Source organism: Aethalodelphis obliquidens, unplaced genomic scaffold, assembly GCF_003676395.1.
Source record: "Aethalodelphis obliquidens isolate GAN/ISIS:26980383/991018 unplaced genomic scaffold, ASM367639v1 scaffold88, whole genome shotgun sequence".
Classification (NCBI taxonomy): Eukaryota; Metazoa; Chordata; class Mammalia; order Artiodactyla; family Delphinidae; genus Aethalodelphis; species Aethalodelphis obliquidens.
Window position 1 is genome coordinate 2,070,329 of NW_020838032.1, and position 25,371 is coordinate 2,095,699.

The 25,371-nt window shown below is 44.3% G+C and overlaps 1 protein-coding gene across 6 annotated transcripts in view; it reads right to left on the minus strand.

The window, feature by feature from the left end:
* Positions 1-25,371, minus strand: part of AOPEP (aminopeptidase O (putative)) — a 370,704-nt gene that overhangs the window by 139,320 nt on the left and 206,013 nt on the right. For all 6 annotated transcript variants that reach the window (XM_027094269.1, XM_027094272.1, XM_027094268.1 and 3 more), the window contains exons 6-7: positions 23,809-23,998; positions 19,254-19,360 (exon numbers count right to left, since the gene is read on the minus strand). In XM_027094269.1, the coding sequence (XP_026950070.1) occupies positions 19,254-19,360; positions 23,809-23,998 (297 nt within the window). The remainder of the gene's footprint in view (positions 1-19,253; positions 19,361-23,808; positions 23,999-25,371) is intronic.

Sequence of the window (25,371 nt, forward strand, 5' to 3'; positions counted from 1 at the left end):
CCACTACCTACGATAATAGATGACTCTCACAGGTGAATGAAAGAAGTCACACCCAAAAAGACTACATACAAATGTATGACTCCAGTTAAATGAAGCCAAAGAACACGCAAAACAGATCTAGGAGGATACAGACCAGAATAATGGTTACCTTTGGGAGAGAGTATTAACAGAGTGGGGAGAAAAGAGGAAAGTTTCTGGGACAGTGGGATTAACTCTATGTTAATCTGAGTGGTGCTTTCGTGAGGATAAATAGTAGAAATCTACTGAGCCATCTAGAAATATCTGTGCACTATAGTGTATATATATTTCCATTAAAAAGTTAAGAAAAAATAGATGCACATGAAACAGTACACATTTTGTGAGAATAAAATGGAATCAGTCTAGAAAAGGGGCTTTGCTGTTCATGTGCCATGAACATATGACTAGGGTTAACTAAGCTCTCTACACCTGAGGACCAATTAAATAAAAAACTTTTTAAGGACATTGTAAGAGGCAGGTAGAACTGTGGCAAATACAATTGGCTCAGTCTACTCCCATTCTCATCCACCTTCTTTCTTGCCACTTGTACAATTAAGTCTAAAAAGGTAAACACTCACTTTCCAGGTGTCCTTGAAGCTACAGAGAGTCAGAAGACATAGTCCAGGCCAATGAGACAAAAACAGATGTCTGCTGTAGTTGGGAATGGGGTTCTGGGAAAGCTTTTGCTTTCTTTACAAAAGGGGAAATATGACTAGTACTATTCCTCTTTCCCCCAAACATGGTGGATGGAGCTGCAGCAGCCACTTTGCAATCATTAGGCAGCAAATCAACATGCTATGGAGACCCGGATGGAATGAAAGAAGGTAAACAGTCTTTGATAGTCTTTGATTCAGTCTTTGATTCAGCTGCTGGCCAGCCCAAGACTGCCTGCCTTCACACTCACTGTATGAGAAAAGTAACCCCTATTTGTTTAAGTCAACGTTGCTTTACTATTCTATTAGTTGAAGCCAGATTCATTCCTAACGGATGGAGAATTGAACCAATACTAATAGCTACCATTCCTGTTATCTCCCTGTGCCAGGTACTCTGCCAAGCTTTTTATGTATCACGTCCTTCTACCTTCACAAGAACCTGTGGGGCAGGTACTGTGATGATGCCCATTTAAAAGTGGAGGAAAGTGAGGCCTGGAGACGACCGCAAACCTAGTTAGTGGCAGAAATGAGGCTAGAACCCGGGTCCGTGGAACACCAAAGTCCTTGCTGCATTCTGGGGCTTCCCCAAGATCCAGGCCCCCATCTCGGTTTTGCCAAAAACTAAGTGGAGAACCTCAGACAACATGTTTACTCTCCCTTACGCTCAGCTTCCTCACCTGTAAGGAGTGTGATGAGGCTCAGATAACATAAAAGCACTTTGTAAGGTAAAAGTGTTAAGAATCTCTTCAACATTTTACACCAGTGTTTATTTCCTTGGCTGGAATACATGGAATGTGAGAGATCAAGTTACCAAGGTCGTTTGGGCTTAAATGCCCTTGGTTTCTGTTGTACCTGGCACCAAATGTAACAACCGAGATTAGCGTGACCTTTCCCTGCCCACCTCCTTGCTTTTCCACTGCACTCACAGAAGCAATATGGACATTTAAAAAGCTGTCAGATGGCAGTGATATTTGATCCACATGATTTGATTTGGAATCAAACCTCCTGAAGAAAGAACCGATTCTGCAGGGCTATCGCCAAGGGTGGGATCTGAGAAAACGCCTCTGAAAGGTGCTCAGGCATGTCAGCCTGGGTCTGAACACCTACTGCTCTGCCACAGCCCAGACGGGCCGTCTGCCAGCATTCTCTGTCTTGTACTCCTTGGCAGTAAAAGTGAGAGCCACGAGACAGCTTCATCTATAAACTTGCCGCTGCAGTGCTTGAGTCGGGGATGAAGCATCCCAGAAATGAGACAGAAAGGGATTAATCAGCATTCTCACATCCCTGCTCTATCAGTGGCAGCTGCCCTGCAAGGTTTCAGGGTCCGGGAGCAGGGCCTCACTCACCCCGAAGTAACAGACGAAGTTAAATACTACCTTTGTGGAGACCCCTGGAGACCTCTGAGCTCCAAATGCACAAATGAGATCTCCTGGGGAAGCAGCATAACACACTGGGTTAAGAATCTTGACTCTGCCACTTAAGTGCCACGTAATCTTGAGTGAGTCAGGCAACCCATAAAGGCCAGTTTTCATCTGTAAAAAGGGGACAATGATAGTGACCGTGGCACCTCATTAGGCTGTTGCAGTGTCTAAAAGTGCTTAGCCAGAGTGTCTGTTGGCATTTTGTAAGCACAATATAAATGATGCTAATCTCACATAATGAATACTGATTGGGGTCAGGGAGTACCAGCTAAGCCTTCCTCTGACAGGCAAAGACGTAAGAAAAACATCACCCTATAGTTACATGTGTACGATGTTATCGTTGGGGGAAGCAAGGGGAAGGGTACACGGGAACTCTATGATTTTAGCAACTACTTGCGAGTCTAAAATTATTCCAAAATAAAAAGTATTTTTTAAAAAGACTAGGCACATAAATGTGGCCGTACACCTTCTCTTTCCGAGACCCCCGATTTGGAGCATAAACCTTTCAGGGGCTGGTCTGTAAGCCTGCTCCTTGTGGCATCATCATCAGAAAACAAATACAAAGAAACCACAAATTGCAGGTGTTGCTTAAAATTCTAGAAAGCTAGGTATGGGTGTATTCCTGACACCCCCCGCCCCCCAGTCTATACCACTCTGTGAAAAGATTACTAAAATTTTGGGTGAAAAATGGAGGCAGAATGATTGAAAGTACAGGAATTTTATGTCCTCCATTTGTTTTCACAACAATTTTTCCATCTATAAAATGTGTATAATGAACACCCGCCACTGCCTTGCCTTTGGGCAGTGCTACCAGAGAGAACTGGACAAAAGGCTGTGCACACCTTTAACTGATGAAGCTGTATCGTGTCAAAGCTACTGGTGTTTGGCAAGTTTGATTATCTGTGTGCTTTTCACAATGGATTTAACAGCTACCCAGCATGAAGGTTTTTCCCATCGGGGACCATTATCCTATAGCAAACACAGCAAGATGTCACTCCAGTGCTGAAAAAGGCAATTGATAAAATGATTTAAGACAGAAAGAGACATCTCTCCAAGGAGCCACAGGAAAGTGAAGAAGGTATAATCTGTCCCCTGATGGTGAAAGGAGAAGTCAGCTGCTGATGAGGGTGACATGAAAAGACCGTAGTTAGAACTGCGGACAACACAAAAAACTCCTCAAATTTTGCTAAGCAGGGCCGGGAAACGAACGGTGAAACTTAGAAAAGCAGGAAGTAATGAGCATTAATAAAAACACCAAAATAGTCCTCAGGTTTTGAACGGCCACAAATCGGAAATTCCTTTCTAAGAAATGAAATCTCCCAAAAAGAAAAAAACATGGAACACACTAATACAATAGTCTGAGCAGTATATCATCATATTCAACACACCAAGAGGTCATTTGCACATGTTTTCAAAGGAGACCAAGAAGAAAACAGAGAGCAAGGAGTGCCCCGGAGGTTTCTGATAAGGTGGGTTGTCAGAGGACATGCACGAAAGAGGAAAGGGGGGGTGCTGGAGAAAGCTCACTACAAGAGCTGGGAAGCAGGAAAATCATTGCCAGGAAGGCAGAAATTCAGAACGAGCCGGTGCTAAGGGAGAGTGCCCAGGACAACAAAAAGGGCTTTTGAAGTGATGTTTGCAGCCTAAAGAAGACCAGGTGTTAAGAGGTGACAGAACGAAGAGAACTACTTGACTCCACTTTGCTTCAACTTTCCTGCCAAGGAGAATACTTTTCAAACTATACATGGTAGAACAAGCACTGTTATGTGGGAACTGACGTTTCATACTTGGGAACTGATCCTTGGTACCGGTGGAGAGGGCGCCTTCATCCTTTAAAGGAGTTCTGACTCCAGGCCCAGGTGAGGGACATGCCACAGCTTGGAAAACTTCCATCTGCAATATCACAGGCCTCTGGAGACATCAAATCATGGAGACGATGGGAAGGGGGCTAATGGAGATAGACAAATGTCATTCTGATTTCAAAGGAAGAGGGAATAAGAGGAGGGGAGGCAGAATTTGTGACTAGGTATTGAACAGATAGTTTGTGAGCACTTAGAAAATGATGGACTGCAAGGAGGTCGCGTGGGATCTTGAGGGCCACTTCCAGAAATTCACTGTGGGTATCAGACATCCTGACTTCCGGCAGCTGGCAGAATGGATGTGGTGGTTAGCATATGGTGGCTGTTTCATGGCTTTCTGGAAGGTTCAGAAACAGAACCCCAAGGCTGTTGATTAATTACTTGCTATAACCAGGAGGGAGTCCTTAGGGCTGTGCCCAAGGAATGAAGACTTATTGGCTTAACAGATTTGCAAATAAGTCGAGTCTGGAAGTCTAGCTGACAGTATCTACAGTCAAGAAGAGCAACCACAGGCTGGGATGAGGATCCAAAATTAATAAAAACAATAGTTAGTAAGGACAAAGAGGCTTTTAAAAGTTAGTATTTACCTATGAAAAAGATTTGGTATATTAAATTGTCTGTAAACTCAACATGTAGCAAGAGGTGAATGATGTGGCTTCCAAAACAATAAACACAATAGTAGGTGGATTGACAGCAGCAATGAGATGTAACGGGAAGTCCTCCTGGGAACGGGGCAGACGTCATGGAAGCTGGGCTCTGGAGCCAGACTTGCCTCCGCTTGCACCCTGGCTCTGCCACTCCCTAGCGGTAGAAAGGTGGTCAATTGCTGTACGCATCTGTTTCCTCATCTATGAAATGCGGAGGAAGACGGTACTAGTACCTATCTCATAGGGCCATTTTGAGGATTAAATGAGATAAATGTACATAGAGTGCTTCGAATAATGTTTGGCGCATCGGAAGCACTCAATGAATGTAACTAAGGAGAAAAAAATGCATGGGAGTTGAAATGCTCAGACTGCCCTGGGAAGGTGTATGATACTAGGTTTAAAAATGAAATATGGTGTATATGTGAGCGCTTTCAACTAATCCTATTAATGCTTGTCCTTTCTTTTCTGGATTATCCAGATCAAGGGAAGCAATAATAGTGACACTCTTCACAGGTGTAACCTCAAACAGAGTGCTATATTCAGTTCAGGTGTCACATCTGGAGAAGGCCATTGTCAACAAAGAGAACAACAGGGAACCAAGCCCGAGAAGGGAACCGTTCTCCCAACCCTGTGACCTAGTGACTAGAAAAGGAAAGACAACGGTCTTCAGACATGTGGACTGTTTGTGTGAGAACAAGGCGAATCCTGGGCAACTCTGGAGGTAAGGGCTAAGAGGACAGGGCAGACTTTATAGGAAGGCAGCTTCCAGCCCAATCCAAGGAAGCCCATTCTAAGATAAGCCGTTCCCATGCGGAAGCTGCCGCTTGCTGAGGCAGTGAGATCTGGATGCTGGGAATACTCAGGAAGAAGCTAGGTGGCTGTCTGTCAGGGATACGGAAGGCTAGGCAAAGTCACTTTTAAGGCCCTTTCTGACCCTAATAGTCTATGATTGAATGAGATAAGAGAGCCCAGAGTATATTTAAGCTGCAGCATTTAGAAGTAAAACATCATTCATCCACTGCAGTGGAGTCAATAAGTTTGCTCTGCAGCCTTGGGTTTGCTAAATCCACCAAGGGTGATTTTCATTAAAAAAAAAAAAACCTAAATGAATTAGAGGAACCATAACTGAATTTTATTCAACCACATATATTCAGGGATAGACTTAGCTAGAGAGTATAGAATCCAAGCGATACAAGGCTCTCGTTATCTTTTTTACAGGGTTGTGTTTGAGAGGTGCCTATGAACTAGTATCCTGAACTAGTATCCTCATAAGCCAGGTTAAAAAGCGCTAAGGTGATCATAATGACATAATAATGTCAGCCTGCTCCAGACATTCAGAACACAGGAACATACAGAACCTGAAAGTTACAGGAAGCAAAAGGAGAAAGGGTAAAAATGGAAAACTTTTCTTGTGATGTGTCAAAAAAAACTCCATGACTTTATCTTGGAAAGAGGCGAATGAGACAAATGCTGACTTCATTTTACAAGGGGAGATTAGAAGCACGTTTTGAACACTAACAGCATGTGTGGTGCTGTGTGCTGAGATAATGGGAAGGATCGTCTCATCTTATGACTCAAAGAGGAGCAGATGGTCTGTGGGAGCTGGAGAAGGACTTTTCCCTCCTCGGTGGAGGATGGCACAGTGCTGGGGACTTAGAGGTGGCAGCGGGTGGAGGGCCTGCGTGAGTTTGAAGCCCAACACGCACCAGGATGTAAAACAGGACGAATAGTGGGGAGAGCAGCTCTGTTCTCAGTCTTATGGGCAACTGTGTACTATATTTAGGTCTTACATTTAACATTCATACATTAACTCTTCAACACAGTATGGTTTGTAAAAGCAAAAAACTGGAAATTACCAACATGTCCAATGGTTAACAAATGGTTAGTCAGTCATGGAGTGTTCATACCCTGGAATATTCTGGAGCAGTTAAAAAAAAGGACCTGCATGCATCGATAACAGAACAATAGTCAGGATTACAGGGGGTGGAAAAAACTAACACACACACTGGTGCATATACACTTGTACTTGAGGGATGCTTTCTTGGAAGTGAATCATCTCTCTGAGGGGTTGTTATACCACAGACACTATGGAGACGTCTTCCTGGCATCCAGCACTGGAAATGGCTCCTTAAGTCTCATCCAATGCCCTGAGGACAGCAGTTGCCTGCTGCCATACTTTCTTCTTCCATCTCTCCTTGGACAATTGCTGGTCAACCCTGCTAAGGCTACAGTGATGTTATAAAACATCCAATGATTTCTATCAATCCCTCTCTTTTTCAAACAATTGAGATATAACTTACATATCATAAAATTCACCTTTTTAAACATGTAAAATTAGGTGGTTTTTAGTATATTCACAAGGTTGTGCAACCATCACCAGTACCTGATTCCAGAACATTTTCATCACCCCCAAAAGAAACCCTATAAGCAGTTACTTTCCATTTTCTCCTCCTCCCCCAGCCCCTGGTAACCATTAATCTACTTCTTTTCTCTATAGATTTGCCTATTCTGGATGTTTCAGATAAATGGAATCATACAACATGTTGCCTTTTGTGTCTAGCTTCTTTCAGATAGCAAAGTGTTTTCAAGATTCATCCATTTTTGTAGCACATATCAGTAGTTCAATTCCTTCTTATGGCTGATTAATATTCCATTGTATGAATATAACACACTTTGTTTACCAATTCATCCCTTACTGGATGTGGGTTGTTTCCACTTTTTGGCTATTAAAGATAAGCCTTCTATGAACATTCATGTACATGTTTTTGTATGGACTTATGTTTCCAGGTCTCATATATACCTAGAAGTGGAATTGCTGGTGTGTATGGTAACTCTACGTTTAACCTTCTGAGGATCTGCTGGACTGCTTTCCAAAGGAGCTGCATCATTTTACATTCCTGCCAACAGTGTATAAGGGTTCTAATTTCTCCAAATCCTCACTAACATTTGTTCTTATCTGTCTTTTTCATTATAGCTATTCTAGTAGGTATGAAGTGGTATTTCAATGAGGCTTTGATTTGCATTTCTCTGATGGCTAATAATGTCAAGCATTTTATGTACTTATTGGCCATTTGTTTACCTTCTATGGAGAAATGTCTATTTAGATCCTTTAACCATTTTTAAATTGGGTTATTTGTCTTTTCATTGTTGAGTTGTAAGTGTTCTTTATATATCCTGGATACAAGTCCCTCAGATATATGATTTGCAAATATTTTCTGCCACTCTGTGTTGTCTTTTCACTTTCTTGATAGAGTCCTTTGAAGCACAAAAGTTTGAAATTTTGATAAAGTTCAATTTATTGATATTTTTCCCTCTTTGATTTTTGACCCTTTTTAGGTGTCATATCTAAGAAACTGTTACCTAAACCAAGTTCATGAAGACTTATAGCTATGGCTTTTTTCCTAATAGTTTTAGCTCTTACATTTAGGTCTTTGATCTATGTTGAGTCAATTTTTGTATGTGGTATGAAGCAGAGGGTCTAACTTCATTCTTCTGCATGCGTATCCAGTTGTCCCATGAACATTTGTAGAAAAGAATATTCTTTCTCCCATTGAATAGTTCTGGCACCCTTGTCAAAAACCAACTGACCATAAATGAAAGGGTTTGTGTTTAGACTCTCAGTTTTATTCCATTGATCTATATGTCTGTCCTTATGCCAGTACCACGTTGTCCTGAGTACAGTAGCTTTGCAGTAAGTATTCAAACTGAGAAGTATGAGTACGCCACCTTTGTTCTTCTTCTTCAAGATTGTTTTGACTATTCTGGGTCCCTTGAATTTCCATGTGAATCTTAGGATCAGCTTGTCCATTTTTGCAAAAAAAACAAGGCCACTGAAATTGTAACAGGGATTATACTGGATCTGTAGATCAGTGTAGGGAGGATTGCATCTTAAGGACCCTAAGTCTTCCAATTTGTGAACACAAGATGCTCTTCCAATTATTTAGTTCTTCTTTAATTTCTTTCAACAGTGTTGTGTAGTTTCCAGTATACATTTTGCACTTCTTTTGTTAAATGTATTCCTAAGTATTTTATCAGTTTTGATGTTATTATAAATGAATTTATTTTTTAATCTCCTTTTCAGATTATTTATAGCTAGTGTATAGAAACACAACTGTCTTGATGAATAAAGAAGGTGTGGTACACACAATGGAACATTACTCAGCCATAACAAAGAATGAATTAATGCCATTTGCAGCAACATGGATGGACCTAGAGATTATCATACTAAGTGAAGTAAGTCAGATAAAGACAAACATCATATGATATTACTTATATGTGGAATCTTAAAAATAGTACAAATGAACTTATTTACAGAACAGAAAGAGACTCACAGACACAGAAAACAAACGTATGGTTACCAAAGGGGAAGCTGGGGAGAGGGATAAATTGGGAATTCAGGATTAGCAGATACACACTACCATATATAAAATAGATAAACAACAGGATTTATTGTATAGCACAGGGAACTATATTCAATATCTTGTAATTAACCAAAATGGCAGACAATAGAAAAACAGAATATAGATGTGTATATATATATATATATATATGTATGTATGTGTGTGTGTGTGTGTGTGTGTGTGTGTGTGTATAACTGAATCACTTTGCTGTACACCTGAAACTAACACAATATTCAATTAAAAAAAAGAAGCACAACTGTCTTTTGTATATTGCTCTTGTATCTTGCAATCTTACTGAACTTGTTTATTAGTTTTAACAGTGTTTGGGGGAGGATGCCTTCCTTCGGATTTTCTATATATAAGATTATGTCATCTGCAAAAAGATAGTTTTACTTCTTCCTTTCCAACGTGGATGTCTTTTATTTCACTTTCTTGCCTAATTGCCTTGGCTAGACCCTCCAGTACAATGTTTAACAGAAATACAATTCCTCTTTTTTATCCCTTCTCTCCTCAACCACTGACTTGAAAGGGGGAGGAGTCCCTATAAAACTGGATTTTAATATGTAGCAAGAAGTTTTTCTTATTACATATTAAAGACATTATGTATCTTTGAAGCAGGTTCAGTCAAATAGTTGCACAATTTTTGTCAGCTGTTCTTGGTCAAAACTATTGGCCAAAACACAATAGTTTTGGGGAGCATGGGGGAGACCTACAGGGAGTAAGCAAATAATTTGTAGAACAGAGTCAATTTAGGATTACATGAGAAAGTACTCACTGGTTGAGAGTTTTTCTGAATGGGAAACTAACACTCATTAGCCAAGAATGTAATATACATAGTGCTAGGATTGGCTGAGGGCATGAGATATCCTCCAAGGATGAGCAAAATAGGAGTGAACTATTATAGGTTGGTTTATGGAGATGAATTACTTTTTAAGAAAATATTTCACGGGCAAATACTGTTATAATGAATCAGTGCCCCACAGGGCAGCAATACAGAAAAACTATGCACATATACTTATAAAATTTATTTTCTGAAGGATTCACAAGAAAATGCTAGCAGTGATTACCTTAGGGTGAGGACTACGGTGGTGGGGATGGAATTTTATACTTTTCTAAACTGAAATTTCCCATGATATACTTGTATTTTTTAAAAAATGGCTAACTAAATAGTGATTATGAACAACTTTATTCCTTCTTTATGTTTTTCTATATTAAAAAAACTCTACCAAGTGTTATTGCAAAAAATGAAACACCATGTACAGTAAGTATGTTATTAGGGGCCTATAAAAGAGAATTCTACCCCTCCCTTAGAAATACCTGAGTGATGAGTAACCAGAGAATGGTCTAGAAAAATGAATAAGGAAGGGTTATTTGAGTTCAACTATTCAGGACATGTCTGTCATCTTTGCTGGGTAAAAGAAGTGAGAGCTGAGGGTGTCCCTCCAACAGGAAACAGGAACTGAGTGGGCAGCTCAAGGGGGTGGAGCTGGCCTTTGAGACAGGAAAGGACAGAGTCTGTTTCTGGCTGGCTGAGAGCCCTCAAGTTTTTCAGAAAATGCTGGCACAGGTACAGAAGCCTCCAGTCACAAAAGGGTAGAAACAGACTACACAGCCTAGCATGTGTGGTTCAAATTAAAAAAGCAAAACAAACAGCAAAAAAGAATGGACAGGGAGAATGGGGTGGAAGGGACCCCGAGCCTGAGTGATGGAGGGTAGAGGGCAGAAGTTCCAGGATACAGAGGTGGAGATTTAGGAAACTCACAGGCCAGTGCCAGTGGTCCGAGCTCAGGTTAGAACTCTTGAAGGCCATAGAGGCAAGAACGTTTTTCTTCTCAGGGCGGTAGTCAGATTCTGTATAGGGGCCAGGGAAGTGGAGCCAGAGGGGACACCAGGGTGGCCCTTATGTAGAGATTAGACCAGAAGTAGGTTCCAGGAAGGTATGAGGATCCCATTAGTCTTAGAAGGATTGCCAAGTTAATTCTTCCCTCAAGCTATTCATTTGAGCATCTTTGTTTAACGTTCAGATTTTTTTGGGGGGGGGGGATGGTTTGCTTTTAACCCTATCCTTTTCATTTGTAACCAGGCATTCTCTTGCACTTTTAAAAAAATATTCTCTTAACTTCTTAGCAAAATTAACTTTTTGAACATTCCAGCCAATTGTAAGTTTGTGAGGAGGAAAAGCAGGTGTTTCCAGGCTCTGGTTGTTAAAGAGAGACGAGCAGGATGCCTCTGTGGTTGCCATCCGGAGGGTGGCAGCAGTGAAAGAAGAGACAGAAACCAGAATGAACCAGGAGGCAGAGTGAGGCTGTCTGTGGGGGCTGTGTCCTGTGCCTCTGTCACTTGTTGGGCAAACTTTTATCAGGTGCCGGAGGGTCTAGATGACAGTATCTAACATGTGCTGAGTATTTACTATAGGTTGAACCACAGGAAATTGCCGATAATCGGTTATTTTAGATCCATCAGAATGGCAATTTCCTGTGATTCACCCTAACACATGTGTTCTAAATGATTTGCACGTACTCATGGCATCTATGCCTCACACTCACCTATAAAGTGGAAACTGTCGTGTTATTATTCCCATTCCATTCGAGGAGTCTAAAGCTCAGTATGGTCGTGTAACTATCAAAGTCACATAGCAAGTAGTGGAGTCAGCACTGAACTCAAATCCAGGCAGTTTGTCTTCCAGGCTTGCTTAACCCTATACTACTTTCCCTGCGTTGAGAACTGAACACTGACAAGCCCTGGAGAGAGTTCAGTTCTGCATCCTCAGTTGATGTTTCTCTAAAATGAGGCAGAATAGACCAGGTCTTGGCCAAGAAGGCACTGGGATTGTTGCCCTTCACTCTGTTCAAAGTCATAACGAACTTCACAAAGCTCACATATTCAATCAGTTCCTTTATTGGATCGATCCTTATCTGCGATCAGGGATAGCTTTGCATCATATTATTAGAAGACTTCTTGAAGCTGTATTGACATTTCAATCAGTTTTGAATAACTCCAAAGTGACTTATTCAAAGCCTTATTAGGCCATCCAAGAAGAGGATTCCAAGTTCTTCTAATCTCAGGTCTGGGTTCCTGAAACAGCCATCTAATTCTATCTGACCTCTCCACTTTGTCTATCTGATCATGTGTTATCCCGAAGGCTGGGTAATCTTCCCAGAACTCCGTTTGCATTACATCATTCTTGGAACTGAAAATAGCTCCCCACCGCCTGGATGGTCACACGCAAACTCTTGAATTTGGCATCTAAGGAACTCCATTACTTAGCCTGGTCCACCTTCAGTCTCATAGGTTCTTAATGGCTCTCCTCTTCAGTAAATCCATTCTCACTTAATGGACATTTCCACAGTCGATTCACTGTTTATGCCTGCCAGGCTTTGCTCATTGAGTTCCCCCCTCTTCACTGCTTTACCAGCCTCAGTGAAATTCTTTCTCACCATCCCAGCTCAAGCCTCACATCTTCCCAATGGCCCTTTCTAACTAAGCTTACCAATATTCAACTCTCAGCTCTTTGAATTCTGAGGGTGCAGCCTAGAATTTGTCTATCTATTGTCTTGTGACCAATATTTCAACTCTCTGAATAATATACAAAGAAACTCAGGGACAGAGATCATGCTGTCTACAGCATTCACTTCTTCAATATTTATCAAGCACCCACTCAGTGCCAAGCACTGTGGTATACAGAAGCAAAGAAGACATAGTCCCTAGGTTCAGAAGGTTGATGGGTCAGAAGAGAGATGTATCAAGCTGGGCAATGTGAAAACGCTGTTTTTATAGGTTAAATGTAGTCAAATATTGGGAATTTAACACGGCTCATTCTAAATATAATTATAAAATAATGTAGTAAGGTCATGGGTGGAGATACAAGCAGAGCATTTAGTGGGTAGAGAGGAGGGTCACCAGCTTATCCTGTCAGGGTAGGGCCTGAGACTTATGGAAGGCAGTTGTACCTGTGTTGAGTCAGAATCATCTGGAGTCATGCAACAAAGGAAGGATATTCTAAATAGAGACAATATGAAAAAAAGGCAAGGAGATAAGAAAGAACAGGCAGACAGTAGATGTTATGGGCTGAATTACATCTCTCCAAAATTGTTATGTTGAAGCCCTAACCCTCAGTACCTCAGGATGTGACTGCATTTGGAGATAAGGCCTTTAAGAAGGAGTTAAGCTAAAATGAAGCCATTAGGTTGCACCTTTATCCAATCTGGTTGGTGACTTTATAAGGAGAGATTAGGACATACAAAGAGACGGCAGGAGAGCAGACACACAGAGAAAAGACCAAGTGAGGACCCAAAGAGAAGGCAGCCATCTGCAAGCCAAGGAGAAACACCTCAGAAGATACCTTGATCTTGGACCTCTAGCCTCTATAACTGCAAGAAAATTAATTTCTGCTGTTTAAGCCACATACCAGTCTGTAGAATTTTGTTATGGCAGCCCTGGCAAACTGATTCGGTAGGGTTCTATGAACTATTTGGGGTGGCTAGAGAGTGAAGCAAAGAATGGTAAGAGAAGAGACCAGAAGAATGGGAGTGATGGTGTGCCGGGCTTTGCCTGCTGTGGAAGTTTTTCCTGGAGACAAGGGGAAACTTTTGAAGAGTTTTAAGCAAGGAGGTGGTGGAATCATAATGGGTTTTAAGTAGGGCTCCTCAGTGGCAGTGAGGAAGATGGATTTGATGGGGTTAGACTACAGGTAGAAAAAACAAGTCACAGGATATTAGATTGGTGCCAGCAAGTCATTAAGCTCTAAACAGAGAGAGACAGTGGTATTAGGGGTGGAGAAGCGTCGAATTGAGAAAGACTTATGAGGTAAGTTCATAGTGAAGGCTTAAACCCTCCCAGGGAGAGGGAGGAATTGGACAAGTTTCCCAGGTTTCTACCTTGGATGAGTGTGTGAACTTGTGCTACCAGGGATGAGTTCAGTGCTATTGGAGGTGAGCAGATGGGAGTGGGAGAGGGGATTACCACTGTGAGATGTAGGGCAACCAGGAAGAGATAATGTCAAATGGAAAAAGTTTCCCTAGACTTGTGACCCCAGTTCACGTCCAAAGTCATGAGAGCTTCATCCTCCCTTGGTGTACAGCTCCTCCTTCCCTTCTCCCTCGTGGGCAGAGGGTTCCAAAACTCACTTATATATGTAGCTCTATGATCTGCATCAAGGCACATTCATTTCTAGTTCTGTTTCTGGAACCAGAAAATTGTCTTTAGCTGTACTGAGACCGACAAGTTGGCACTCAGGCATCTGAGAGGTCAGGGTAGATTTGCATGCTGATGTGCTTACAGAATCAAAGGGAGAATAGGCTGGTGGCCTCCACCTTCCCTGTGGGACAGGAGGCAAGAGAAGGAAGAGAGCATGGGGAAGGTCTGGAATAAATACCATAGGCAAGGAGAAGGGAGCTGCCCAAGGAGGAGTGAAGGGATTTATTTATGCCTGCAGGGCCAGTGGAGACTGAAGAAGAATTCTGGGGAGTGTTCAGGCCCAGCAGTGAAGCTCTGGGCTGGAGCTTTTCCATGAGGCAGGCTTGTGCGGCTGAGAATGGACACGTTCCCACATGTGGGTGGGAAAGATTGCTATGTTCTTCAAGGACTAGAAATAAAAATTTTGAAAAAAAACTTTAAAGGTGAAAACTTCATGAATACTAGAGAAGGTTTACACATAGGCTTTTAATGGAAAAAAGTCTCACCGGTTAAATGGAATACACAGTGCTTAGGCATCGTGCAAACTCACAGAACTTGTGGCATGCACATTTCATTTTGGCTGTAGATAGAGTTACATACTTGCGGGGGGGGTTCCCTATTATTATGGAATGTCTTTGGAACCAGGGGGCTGAGGGATTCATGAGGAAGATGGGAAAAGAGACTGCATTTCTCTAGAATTGTATCAACTGTGGAGGCAGCAGCTAGAAAGAGCCACGTCAGACTCCGGGCTTGTCAGCGCCTACTCAACGTGATATATTTTAACGTTTTTCTCAGCACGAGCTTGACTTTAACAATGAATCCAGAAAAAGGGGGAAGTGATAATAAATCACAAACTATAAAAACCAACAGAGATTTCTTCTGACCCCGCCACCGTAGCTCTTCCATCCCGCCGGCCTGTCATGATACACTAACTGAAAACACTTAGAGGGAAGATGCTGACGCAGCTATACCCTAGAGACCACAGGCACGGGAGCCTTTCAGAAGCCCCCTGGCATCTTCCTTGTCAAGAGTCATGGCTGCTGCACTGGACAAGAGTGGGGGGACTGGGGGAACGAATAGCGGAGAGCGAAGTGGTGGCAGCCAGGCGGGGCAGAGTGGAAGAGTCACATCAGGCTTTGAAGGGCAAACGGTTCTGCCCAGGCCTGGTGGAGGGAGAGGTGAGGGAAAGTCTGGAGAGAGCCACTGGGGTCTCATCTACGGGAAAGGCATTTTAATAATTAACAAATGGGAAAAGGCATGGAGCCAGTAATGTGACCCTAGCATTTTGAAACTATGCCTCGGGAGCCTGCAGCCACATTACAGGCTCCCCAGCCAGGGAAGGCTGAGAAACCTCGGAAAACACAAGGAACTGTTTTAACCAAATGAAACTTACAAGCAGGTCAATTTAAGACACATTTGATGAGAGCCATGATTCAACACTGGATATATGGGAGGCACAAATGGAAAACAGTGCTTATAAATTACTGAAATTAGCAAGTCAGAGACAAACATCATTTTAATTTTTCTCTTCTCACTTTATCAATACCCCTCCAATAGCTATCATCAACACAATATTGAGTTTTCCTGTTTCCCTATATTGACTGAAATAATCAGACACACACTCTCATGTGTAAAAAGACAAAGACACTTTGCCCAAGGATACTTTTTTCAACCTGACCTTCATGTCCTTCCACAGTTCAAGATACCTGGAGTATTTTTTTTTTTAATGCAACTAAATGCTATATCAAGTTCTTTGGAGGCAGGGAGGTGGTGTAGGGAAAAGAGGATTGTTTCCATCCCCACTCTGCTCTTTATTGGCTGTATGATGTTGGACACCTTAACTGGTCTTTCGAAGCCATGAGTCACCTAAGTGAAGATGTTAAACAGCCAGCAGGAGAGGTGGGGAAGGACCAGCAGTGAGGTAGAAGGAAATCAAGGAGAGTGTGACACAGAAGCCAAGGGAAGAAAGTGTGTTTAGAAAGAGGGAGTGGTCAACCATGTTGCAAGTTGCTGCAAAGGTGGGTAGGAGAAGTTTCCATTGCCTCTGGCAACGTGAAACCAAGACTTCTAAATTGTTCTTGGTCCATCATTTGAAGACCATGGGGTATCTTAAAAGCAAGAAAGAAAAAAGATAGCATCTTTGACTACTGTATTGTTTTAAGAGACTTCTTTCCCAAGGTCTTATTTGTGTACTAAAACAAAAATCCGAGAACAAATTTTTACAACTCTGGTTCTTCCTTTCACTGTCAGTCATTTCTAGTTTCTCTGAGCCCATTTAAGGGAGAATTCTAAGGGATGGGAATGAACTAAACCTAGACTATATAATTTGGGGCAGGTTCAGAAATATTTCCTCTTCATTGTAAGTACATCTGATAACAATATTTTCCATACTGATGGGCAACAAATCTTTCAAATGCACTCATTTCATGGTTAGCCTAAATTTAGGCAAACACAATTTCTGAATACTAAGAAAAAGAAAAACAAATGCCATAATAAGCCTTTTAGCACAAGGTTCTAAAAATAGCGTATTCCTTCTCCCGGCTCCACACACAAAGGAAAAGCTCTTGGACATCAGAAGCTCCACGAACCCCAGAGACAAGGCTCTCTACTCATGTGCACTGACTTCCCAGGGTCCATCTGACTGCTTATAAGTTGGGAACACGTTTCACCAACTGCTGTTAATTATAGTGTCCTTACCCGAACCGACGGTCTATGATCATACAGAACTGGGGGCATCAAAGGGACTTAGAGACTTGGAGAGTGGGGAAACTGAGTCTTGAGAGCTGGCAGGATTGGCCCAGTTATACAGCTCACACATAAGCTTGTTCCTGCATCAGCCACCTTAAAACAAACCTCCCTGATCCTCATTTCCCTCCCCTCCCGGCACAACATCTCTCACAAAGTCCACACTCAATGTCTCTGCTTCCAGACCTCCCATTCATCCCTCTATCCACTTCAGTCGGGCTCCCTTCTCCACAGCTCATGAATTAATGCCTGCATGTCAAGGTCACCAACGCCTTTCATGCAGTCCACCCGAAGGTCACTTCTCTCCCCCCCTTTTACACACCCCTCAGCAGCAGCCGGCATTTCCTTTCCTGACTCCCATGACTCCCGGCATCGGGGTTTTCTCCGCACTGATTTCCCCAGCTCCTCCACGGGCCCCTCATCTTCCTCTCAACCTCTTCTCTCACTTTCCTCTCTAGCTGGTCATTTCAGCATGCTCAGAATTTTAAGTCTCCATAGGCTGAATGTTCCAGTCTCTCCAATGAGCTCCTAACTTGTAAACCTCACTGGGTTTTCAATATTGGATATCTATTTGGCATGTCAAACTTGACACATGCAAAACTGAAATCTTTATTCTTCCCTCCAAAGCCTGCCCCTCCCAAAGCCTTTACCATCTCCCCAAATGGCATCACCACCTGTCTACTCAGCTGCTCTGGTCAAAACCCTCGAAGTCATTCTGGACACTTTCAATTTCCTTTTCTCCACATTCAACAGACCAAAGATCTGCCAACACATGTCTTAAATAGGTCTGCTTCTTGTGTCCGCCCTGCCACAACCAGGACCTCGAACGTGGACTACTACAACCTTCTAACCCTTCTCCTGGCTTTCTGTCTGCTGCCTGCAAGCACAAGACAGATAAGGATCCTTCCGTGCTGAAGGCCCTGGGGCAGCTTCCATCGCGCTCAGGGTAAGGCTGGATGATCGAGCTCCTGCCCGCCACTCCCCGCCCTTCTAACCACACTGCCTTCCTTTCTGCCCCTCGAGCACCAGCATGGCAAGCCCTTTCCCGCCTCAGGCCTTGATGCTCTTCAGAGAGGCATTCCCCAGCCTCTTTACTGTAAACCTCGGCGTTCCCTTCACAGAACTTCTCACCACCTGTAACTAGCTGTGCCTACAAGAGAGTCCCTGCTACGTGTAAGTTCCATGAGAGCAGGGACCCTGTCCACGTTGGCGGTGGGTGTAGCCATCCCACTGGCTGAGTGAACGGATGCTTGCACAGTGGCGCTGGGTGGGGAAGACAGGACTCCCGGCTCCGGCTTTCCTAAACAATGGATGAGTCAGCAGACGCCAGCGCTTAGCGTGCGAGAGAGGACTTCTCCATGGGAAGAGCGGCCACACCCTGTGCTGCCGTGCCGCACAAAGGACTGGCGAGCCTCGCTGGGGTCAGGCTGGGCTCGGCATTCCCCTCAGACTTTGGCCTCAGTGGGCAGTCCTGCAGAGAGGGGTGTTTATTTAAAAACAAACAACAACAGGACGGGTCCAGGCAGGCTTCTACCCAGGCGGTAGACTGGCCTTCAGAGCTGCCATCTAAAATGAGGGGTGATTCCCGGATGGCTGCCTTCCCACCTGTCTGATGGCAGATTCCACAGGCTTGGCTCCAGTCAAGAGGGGACAGGCTGAAAGCATCTGTTGCCATAGCAATCACAGTGCTCCTGGGGCCGAGGCTCAGCTTTCAGATCAACAACTATTTACAGAAGTGGAGAAAAAACAAGCAAACAGAGAGGGACAAAAAAAATGGGAAAATGGCAAGAAGTAATCCTACCGGTGCTGCAAGAAACGCTCTGAAAATACAACACAGGAGCTGAGAGTAGAATCCTCCCACCAGCACAGGAGTGGCCTCCTGCCGGGACACATCCGGAACAAAAGGCCCCATTGACACAAACATCTGTTACTACTAAACACTTAGGAATCAATATTTTCTTAAAGGTTTTTTTTTCCTTTTGGCTTTAAAGAGTTACTGTCTGCCAGGCTACCAGACCCTAACCTTCTCCAAGTCCACAGCCACCACATAAAGTAACTATTAGAACTTCAAATGAAGAATTTGGTCCCGGAAATGGCCTTGTGCTAGTTTTTTCCTGAACAGAGACACCAGGAAAATGTCAGAAGGCAAATCCAAACCCACACCCTGAAAGACTTAAAACATAACAATCACATCCCTGGGAAGATGAGTAATCTAGCCCAATTTAATTTAAAAAGGAAACACAGCAGATTTAAGAGATGGCCTGGATGTGCCTTGCAGGAAAGGAGGAGCGTGATGGGGAGGACCGGAAGGTAACGGGATCACGTAGTGCTTTACCTCAACACCTGCATATCCTCCGGGGAGTTCCGCACCTCGTCCTGGAGGCGACGCCAGCGCAGGCAAGCCCTCAGCTCCCGCTGCTCCTGGGCCTCGTGGGGGGCCAGCTGCTTGGAGCACAGACACACAAACACAAATGCTCAGGACACAGTCACTGTCGTCTTCCCGCGGAGTCGGAGCCACCACTGGAGCAGCTGGCTTTGTTTCAGGGGGGATGGCACAGACAGTCCCCGCCGCACCTTGCGCTCCATCAGAAAGGGCCTCTTAGGTCCTCAAACACAGAACCAGCCCTCACTCCTGCGCTGCCTGTTTGGGAGGTGCCTCCTGGCCCCGGAACCTCCCCCTGCCCCCTCACCTCCACCCCTGGCCTGGAAAGAGCAGACCTCCCTAGGGAGCCATTTCCACTCTGATCCCATCCAGCCTTTTCCTGCTTTGTCTTCTTGCACAGGGTGGGAAAGGTCCCCTCCATTTACCTCCTACTTTTTCCAGCCCTCAGTTTTGTTAAGGGCTGTTTACAGTGCAGCCAGCTAATGCAACCCAGATGATTCTGTTTGCATATAACCAGAAAGAGTGCACTGCCTGGACTCACTCTTGGGGAGGGGAAGGCCATCACACCCTGCCCTACTGGTCAGAATTGGCTCCTGTCACTCGATGTGCTCACAAGGCCCCATGGCTGTAACCGCACAAGGGAGGGCAGCAGAGCATCCACTGTGGAAGGAACTGTCAGTGTCTACAGGAATTTCTGGGAACTAAAGGTCCCTAATAGTTCCCTCAACAGATATTTACTGATTCTCTGCTAGGCCCTGAGGACATAATGGACACAGCTCTGAATGTGAGGAGTCCAGGGAGACAGATAAGCACAGCAACCATCAGAATTCAGTGATGGCAGGGGTTAAGGAAGAACCCAGATGCCACCTGGTCAACCAGGGTGGTCAGAAGGCTTTCCTGAAGAGGTGTTCCCCAGGGAAAGCAGGAGCCGGCCAGGGAAGGAGGAATTTCAGGAAGATGGAAAGCATGTACAAAGCTCGTGGGGCCTGGCAGGAGTGTGAAATGTTTTAAAAATGGTGAGGCTTAGGGTCAGGCAGGGAGCAGGATGCCAGCCAGGGAGGGACAGAGGTGCCAAGTAGCTGGCAGAGGCCAGGTGATCAAGACACTGTGTGTGTCCTGTTGTCGTGGACTGAGTTGTGTTGTCCCCTTCCCCAACAAAAATCATGTGCTGAAGCCCTAATCACAGCTGTGACTGTATTTGGAGATAGGGCCTTTAAGGAGGTAATTAAGGTTAAATGAGTTCAAAAGGATGGGGCCCTAATCTAATAGGGTTGGTGTCTTTATAGTAAGAGGAAGAGACACTAAAACTCTCTCTCCATGTGTGCACTGAGGAAAGGCCATGTGAGGACACAGTGAGAAGATGGCCCTTCCCAAGCCAGGGAAGAGAGGCCTCACCAGAAACCAAGCCTGTCAGCACCTTGGTCTTGGATTTCCAACCTCCCAAACTGCGAGAAAAACAAGTGTCTGTTGTTTAAGTCTCCTGGTCTGTGGTACTTTGTTATGGCAGACCAAGCTGACTATGACAGCTGTGAAGGAGTTTAGACTTTCTCCAAGTTGATGACAAGTTATACGATTCAACTTGCCACTAACTCAATTCACCTCTCCCTACAGAAAGCCACTCTGAGAGGAATGTGGGTTTCTATCTCCTAGTTCAAAGATTTCTCACTCCCCTTTGCTGTACTTGCTAATGCTCGGTGCTGCACAATGCAGTCTCCTGGGCAGCAAAGCAACACGGCACCCTCACGCCCTGTTCAGTGATGAAATGACCTGCTGACTGGGAGTCCCGTGAGGTGGCCCACCCTTTCCTGCCCCAAGGAGCACTCCTCTCCTGCTTGGGAGGCTTGCTGTGAACACTTGTCAGGGACCATCAGCCGCTCAGTCTAACTCAACCTTCAAGGAAGGGGCCAGAGCAATGGATGTACTCTGGAAATGTTTCCCAACTTTGTGCTGGTTCTAGAATTGCCACTTCATTTCAGGGGTGTCCATGTTTTCACATATTGAAGACTTACTGCGTGCACCTTAAAGGATGATGAGGTGGATTGCCCCCTACTCCAGGTTAAGGGAAAAGGAGGGGTAGAGAAACTTCAACTCCTACTTTCCCTTTGAGACCCACAAGAAGTCACCTCCTCCAAGAAGGCTTTCTGGATTTTCTCATACCCAGCCTCTTCCACCTGTGAACTCCCACAATATTTGGTGTTTACCTCTCTTTTCTAACTTATTTTCTTCTTCCTTCTACTGTGTGCTTTCCTTATCTTCAAAATTAGACTCTGACCTCTTTCAGAGCAGCGTTGTAGTCTTATCCTTTTATCCCTACAGATCTAGCACAGAATGGACACATGGAAGTTGTGCAGTTGTGAGATGCAGCCAGGCCAGCATCGTGCCTTTTTTGGTAGAGACAGATGTAAGGTAGGGCAGCTGGAGGGAGGACACAAGCAAAGAGATTCCAGGAGGTACAGGCAAGGGGAAGGATAAAGGGGGAGCGTTCTTTGGGGATTCAGGAGATAAAGGACAGAGAGATGATCGTCAGATGCCTGACATACACTCAGGATTATGAAGAATAGCATAAATCTGATTGTCTCAGGATGGAAGTACCTCAGGGAAGTGATGGTGAAAGAGGCACATTTACACTAAACCTATTTAATCCTGGCTGAATGCCTACTGTGTGCAACGTGGTGGCAAAATCAAAGAGGAAGAGAACAAGAAAGGAGAACTGGTATTTCTTGGACACCCTCCACGTGTCAGGCACTGTGTTAAGCTCATTCACACACTATCCCTTTCACTCTGCAAGGTTAAGCGTTCCTATACCCATTTTATAAATGAGGAAACTGAGGCTCAGGGAGGCTACATAACCTACTGTAAACAGCAAAGCTGGGATTCCGAGTCCGGTCCGACTCCAAACCCAGCCCCTTTGCTCGAGAACCTTCCAGGTGGCCTCTCTCCACAGGATTCTGTGTGGAGGGGGACACAGCTATGCACACTGCTAGCTCTACAGCCAAGGTGTGAAAGGGGGAGGCTGAGTAAGACACAGTGCCACTTTGAAAGGGGTCACAGTCTAGTCATGACGATAGAAAGAAGAAGAAAAAAGTGAGAAAAAACAGGTGGAAATCCAAAGTTTCTACAAGAGTATTATTGAACTGTGAGTGAGATGAACAGTCTGGGCTATCAAGGGAAGGTGACCTTGAGCTGCTAGTGAAAGATAAATAGGATTTCAACAGGCAGAAGGAACTTGGACAAAATCATGCAGATATGCACAAACTTGGGAATTTCAGAAAAAGTCAAGTAGTCCAGTGTGTAGAGACAGTAGGGAACAGAAGTAGCCAAATATTAGAAGTTAGAAAATAAGCAGGAAGCCGGTTAGCTGCCATATCTTCCTTACTGCTGGTGGCTAATTCTTTAAAGTTGAGGTTGTAAAAAACAAAAGCCCACAGATCCATAGAACAGACTGGTGGTTGCCAGAGACAGGGGTCAGAAAGTGGGAGAAGTGGGTGAAGGGGTCAAAACGTACAATCTTCCAGATTTAAAATAAACAAGTCTTGGGGATGTAATATACAGAAAGGTAACTATAGTTAATAACACGGTATTGCATTTTTGGAAGTGTTGAGAGTAGATCTTAAAGTTTTCATCACAAGAAAAAAAATTGTAACTATGTAAGGTGACTAATGTTAACTAGACTTGTTATAATTTCACAATGTATACAAACATAGAATTATTATGTTGTACACCCAAAACTAGTGAGAGGTTATAGGTCAATTTTACCTAAATTTAAAAATTTTTTTAAATAAAAATAAAGTTAAAAAAAAAAGTTGAGGTTGCAAACTGGGAGTGTGTTGACTAGGTTTGGCCTCAGTGTATGTTTGGTTTGCATAGTTTTTAAATGAGTAAATTTCACATAAAAATCCAGAGTCATAATTTCCTTTAAAAAACTAGAAGTCCAGGTTGTATTGAGCCCTCCTTTCAGCATGACAGCAATCGGTTAGAGCTGAGGAGAAGCTTCCGGTTTGCCACAGTCCTTACTATTCCCGAATCTATAACACCAACTGCTTCATTCTTTATTACTTGCCAGCAGACATCTGAGATCATGACTCTTGATTTAAAATTTCATCTCATTATTTAATAAAACAAAACACACCACAACCATCCCACAAAGGAGTGCTTGAGTATGCACAGTACCACCTTTTCTTCAAGTCTTTGCTCAGATGTCCCCTCATCAGAGAGCTTCTCTGACAAGCACCTTCTAAAACAGCACTAAACCCACCTCTCTCTATCCGGCTTCATTTTCTTGACAGTACTCGTCACTACATGTTAAAGATGTAGTCGTGTATCTGTTCTCTCTCTCATCGCTAGACCATGAACGCCGTGAGGAGCAAGGACTCTCCTCCCATTTACAAAGCAAATAGAACAAGTGCCTAAGTGCATAATGAGCACTCAATACCTATCTGTTGAATAGGAAGACTCTGAGTTGAACTTGACTCTGGGTAGTGAAATGCTTAGTGCACTTGAAACCTACCTGCTGCGCCTTGGCCCAGAATACATCTTCCAAGTGAGTGGCGAACCCTTCACCGAGCCACTCTTCCGTCCAGTCACGGGCCCCGATAGCCAGGCCAAACCAGGCGTGAGCAATTTCATGGCAGAGACGGGTCCCACAGAACTGGCTCATTCCAGTCAAGGTGCTCTGAGAGAGGAAGACGAGGTGTGGGCTGTGGATCATGGGGGAGAAAACACACACAGTCTTATCAGGGCCTGTCCTCACAGCCGCCCCAGCCTGTTATTATCGTGTGCATGCTAGATCACGACCAATGGGCTCGCAGCTTAGGTGATTTTAGAAATAAATAAAGTGTCAGTTTAAGTTCCTGGCAGAGGTTCAGGTTGCCTTTTCTGCCAAGCAGTCGTCTCCGTCATCAAGCAGCTATTACCTGTAATAAGCAACCTGCACCGAGGTTTCACACTGAAGAAATTACAAGGCGATGGAAGCACTTACCCTGAAATCTGGACTGTAAAAGAAGAGCAGGTGTGAGAATGTGAAGCCCATGCCTTCGAGACAGTGATCAAAGAAGAGCCTTCAGCCAAACAATCCGAGCAGCTTACAAACAAAGTGAGAAGTCATGCAGAAGGACAGGGAAAGCCGAGAAGAATGGAACCAAACATTTCCTAGTTCAGACTGAGGGTGGTTACAGAGGCAGCAAACTCCTAGGTGCCATGGGTGGGTGAGGTTTCAAGAGACTCTGATAAAGGCTGAGTCTCTGTGAGGCCGAGGTTTTCAAAGGTATCTTCTATCTATAGATGCTCATACGTTCCCATGACATAAAACTAAGCAGAGAGAGAAAGAAGGGAATTAACTCACTCAGGTGTGCAAATGGTTCCAGGGCTGGCACCAGCCTGGGAGATTTATCTAATCTCATTTCCCACACCTTCTTTTAAAACCCCAAATACCATGATTAGAATTGCATTGATGGAATGGGAAGAAGGGAGGCTGAAGAGAGAAGAGGCAAAGGAAATACCTCCTGTGCTTCCACCTTCGGTATTTCTCATTTATACAGGACTCGTTTACCGTCTTATGAATGAAGAATTTGCTCTTTAAAAAAAAGCACTCTCGGGCTTCCCTGGTGGCGCAGTGGTTGAGAGTCCGCCTGCCGATGCAGGGGACCCGGGTTCGTGCCCAGGTCCGGGAGGATTCCGCATGCCGCGGAGCGGCTGGGCCTGTGAGCCATGACCGCTGCGGCTGTGCGTCCGGAGCCTGTGCACCGTAACGGGAGAGGCCGCAACAGTGAGAGGCCCGCGTACCGGGGGGAAAAAAAAAAAAAAAAAAGCACTCTCCTCCATCGATTGAACAAAAGCAGTCGTGAAACCTTCCAAGTTAAGAAGCTGTACACACTGGTTCGTTCCTTTAAAAGCCATGCATTTGCCATCGTGTGGGCTCTGCGCAAGCCAGGACGGCTTGCGGTTTTGTCCTCTGCCCCCACGGCGGCCAGTAGAGAAAACCCCACCTGTACTTGCCTTGCACAGCATCGCCCGTTCAGCTCAGAGAGCTCAACTGAAAGCGCGCGAGTCATGTGTGCCAAAATAGACAGCT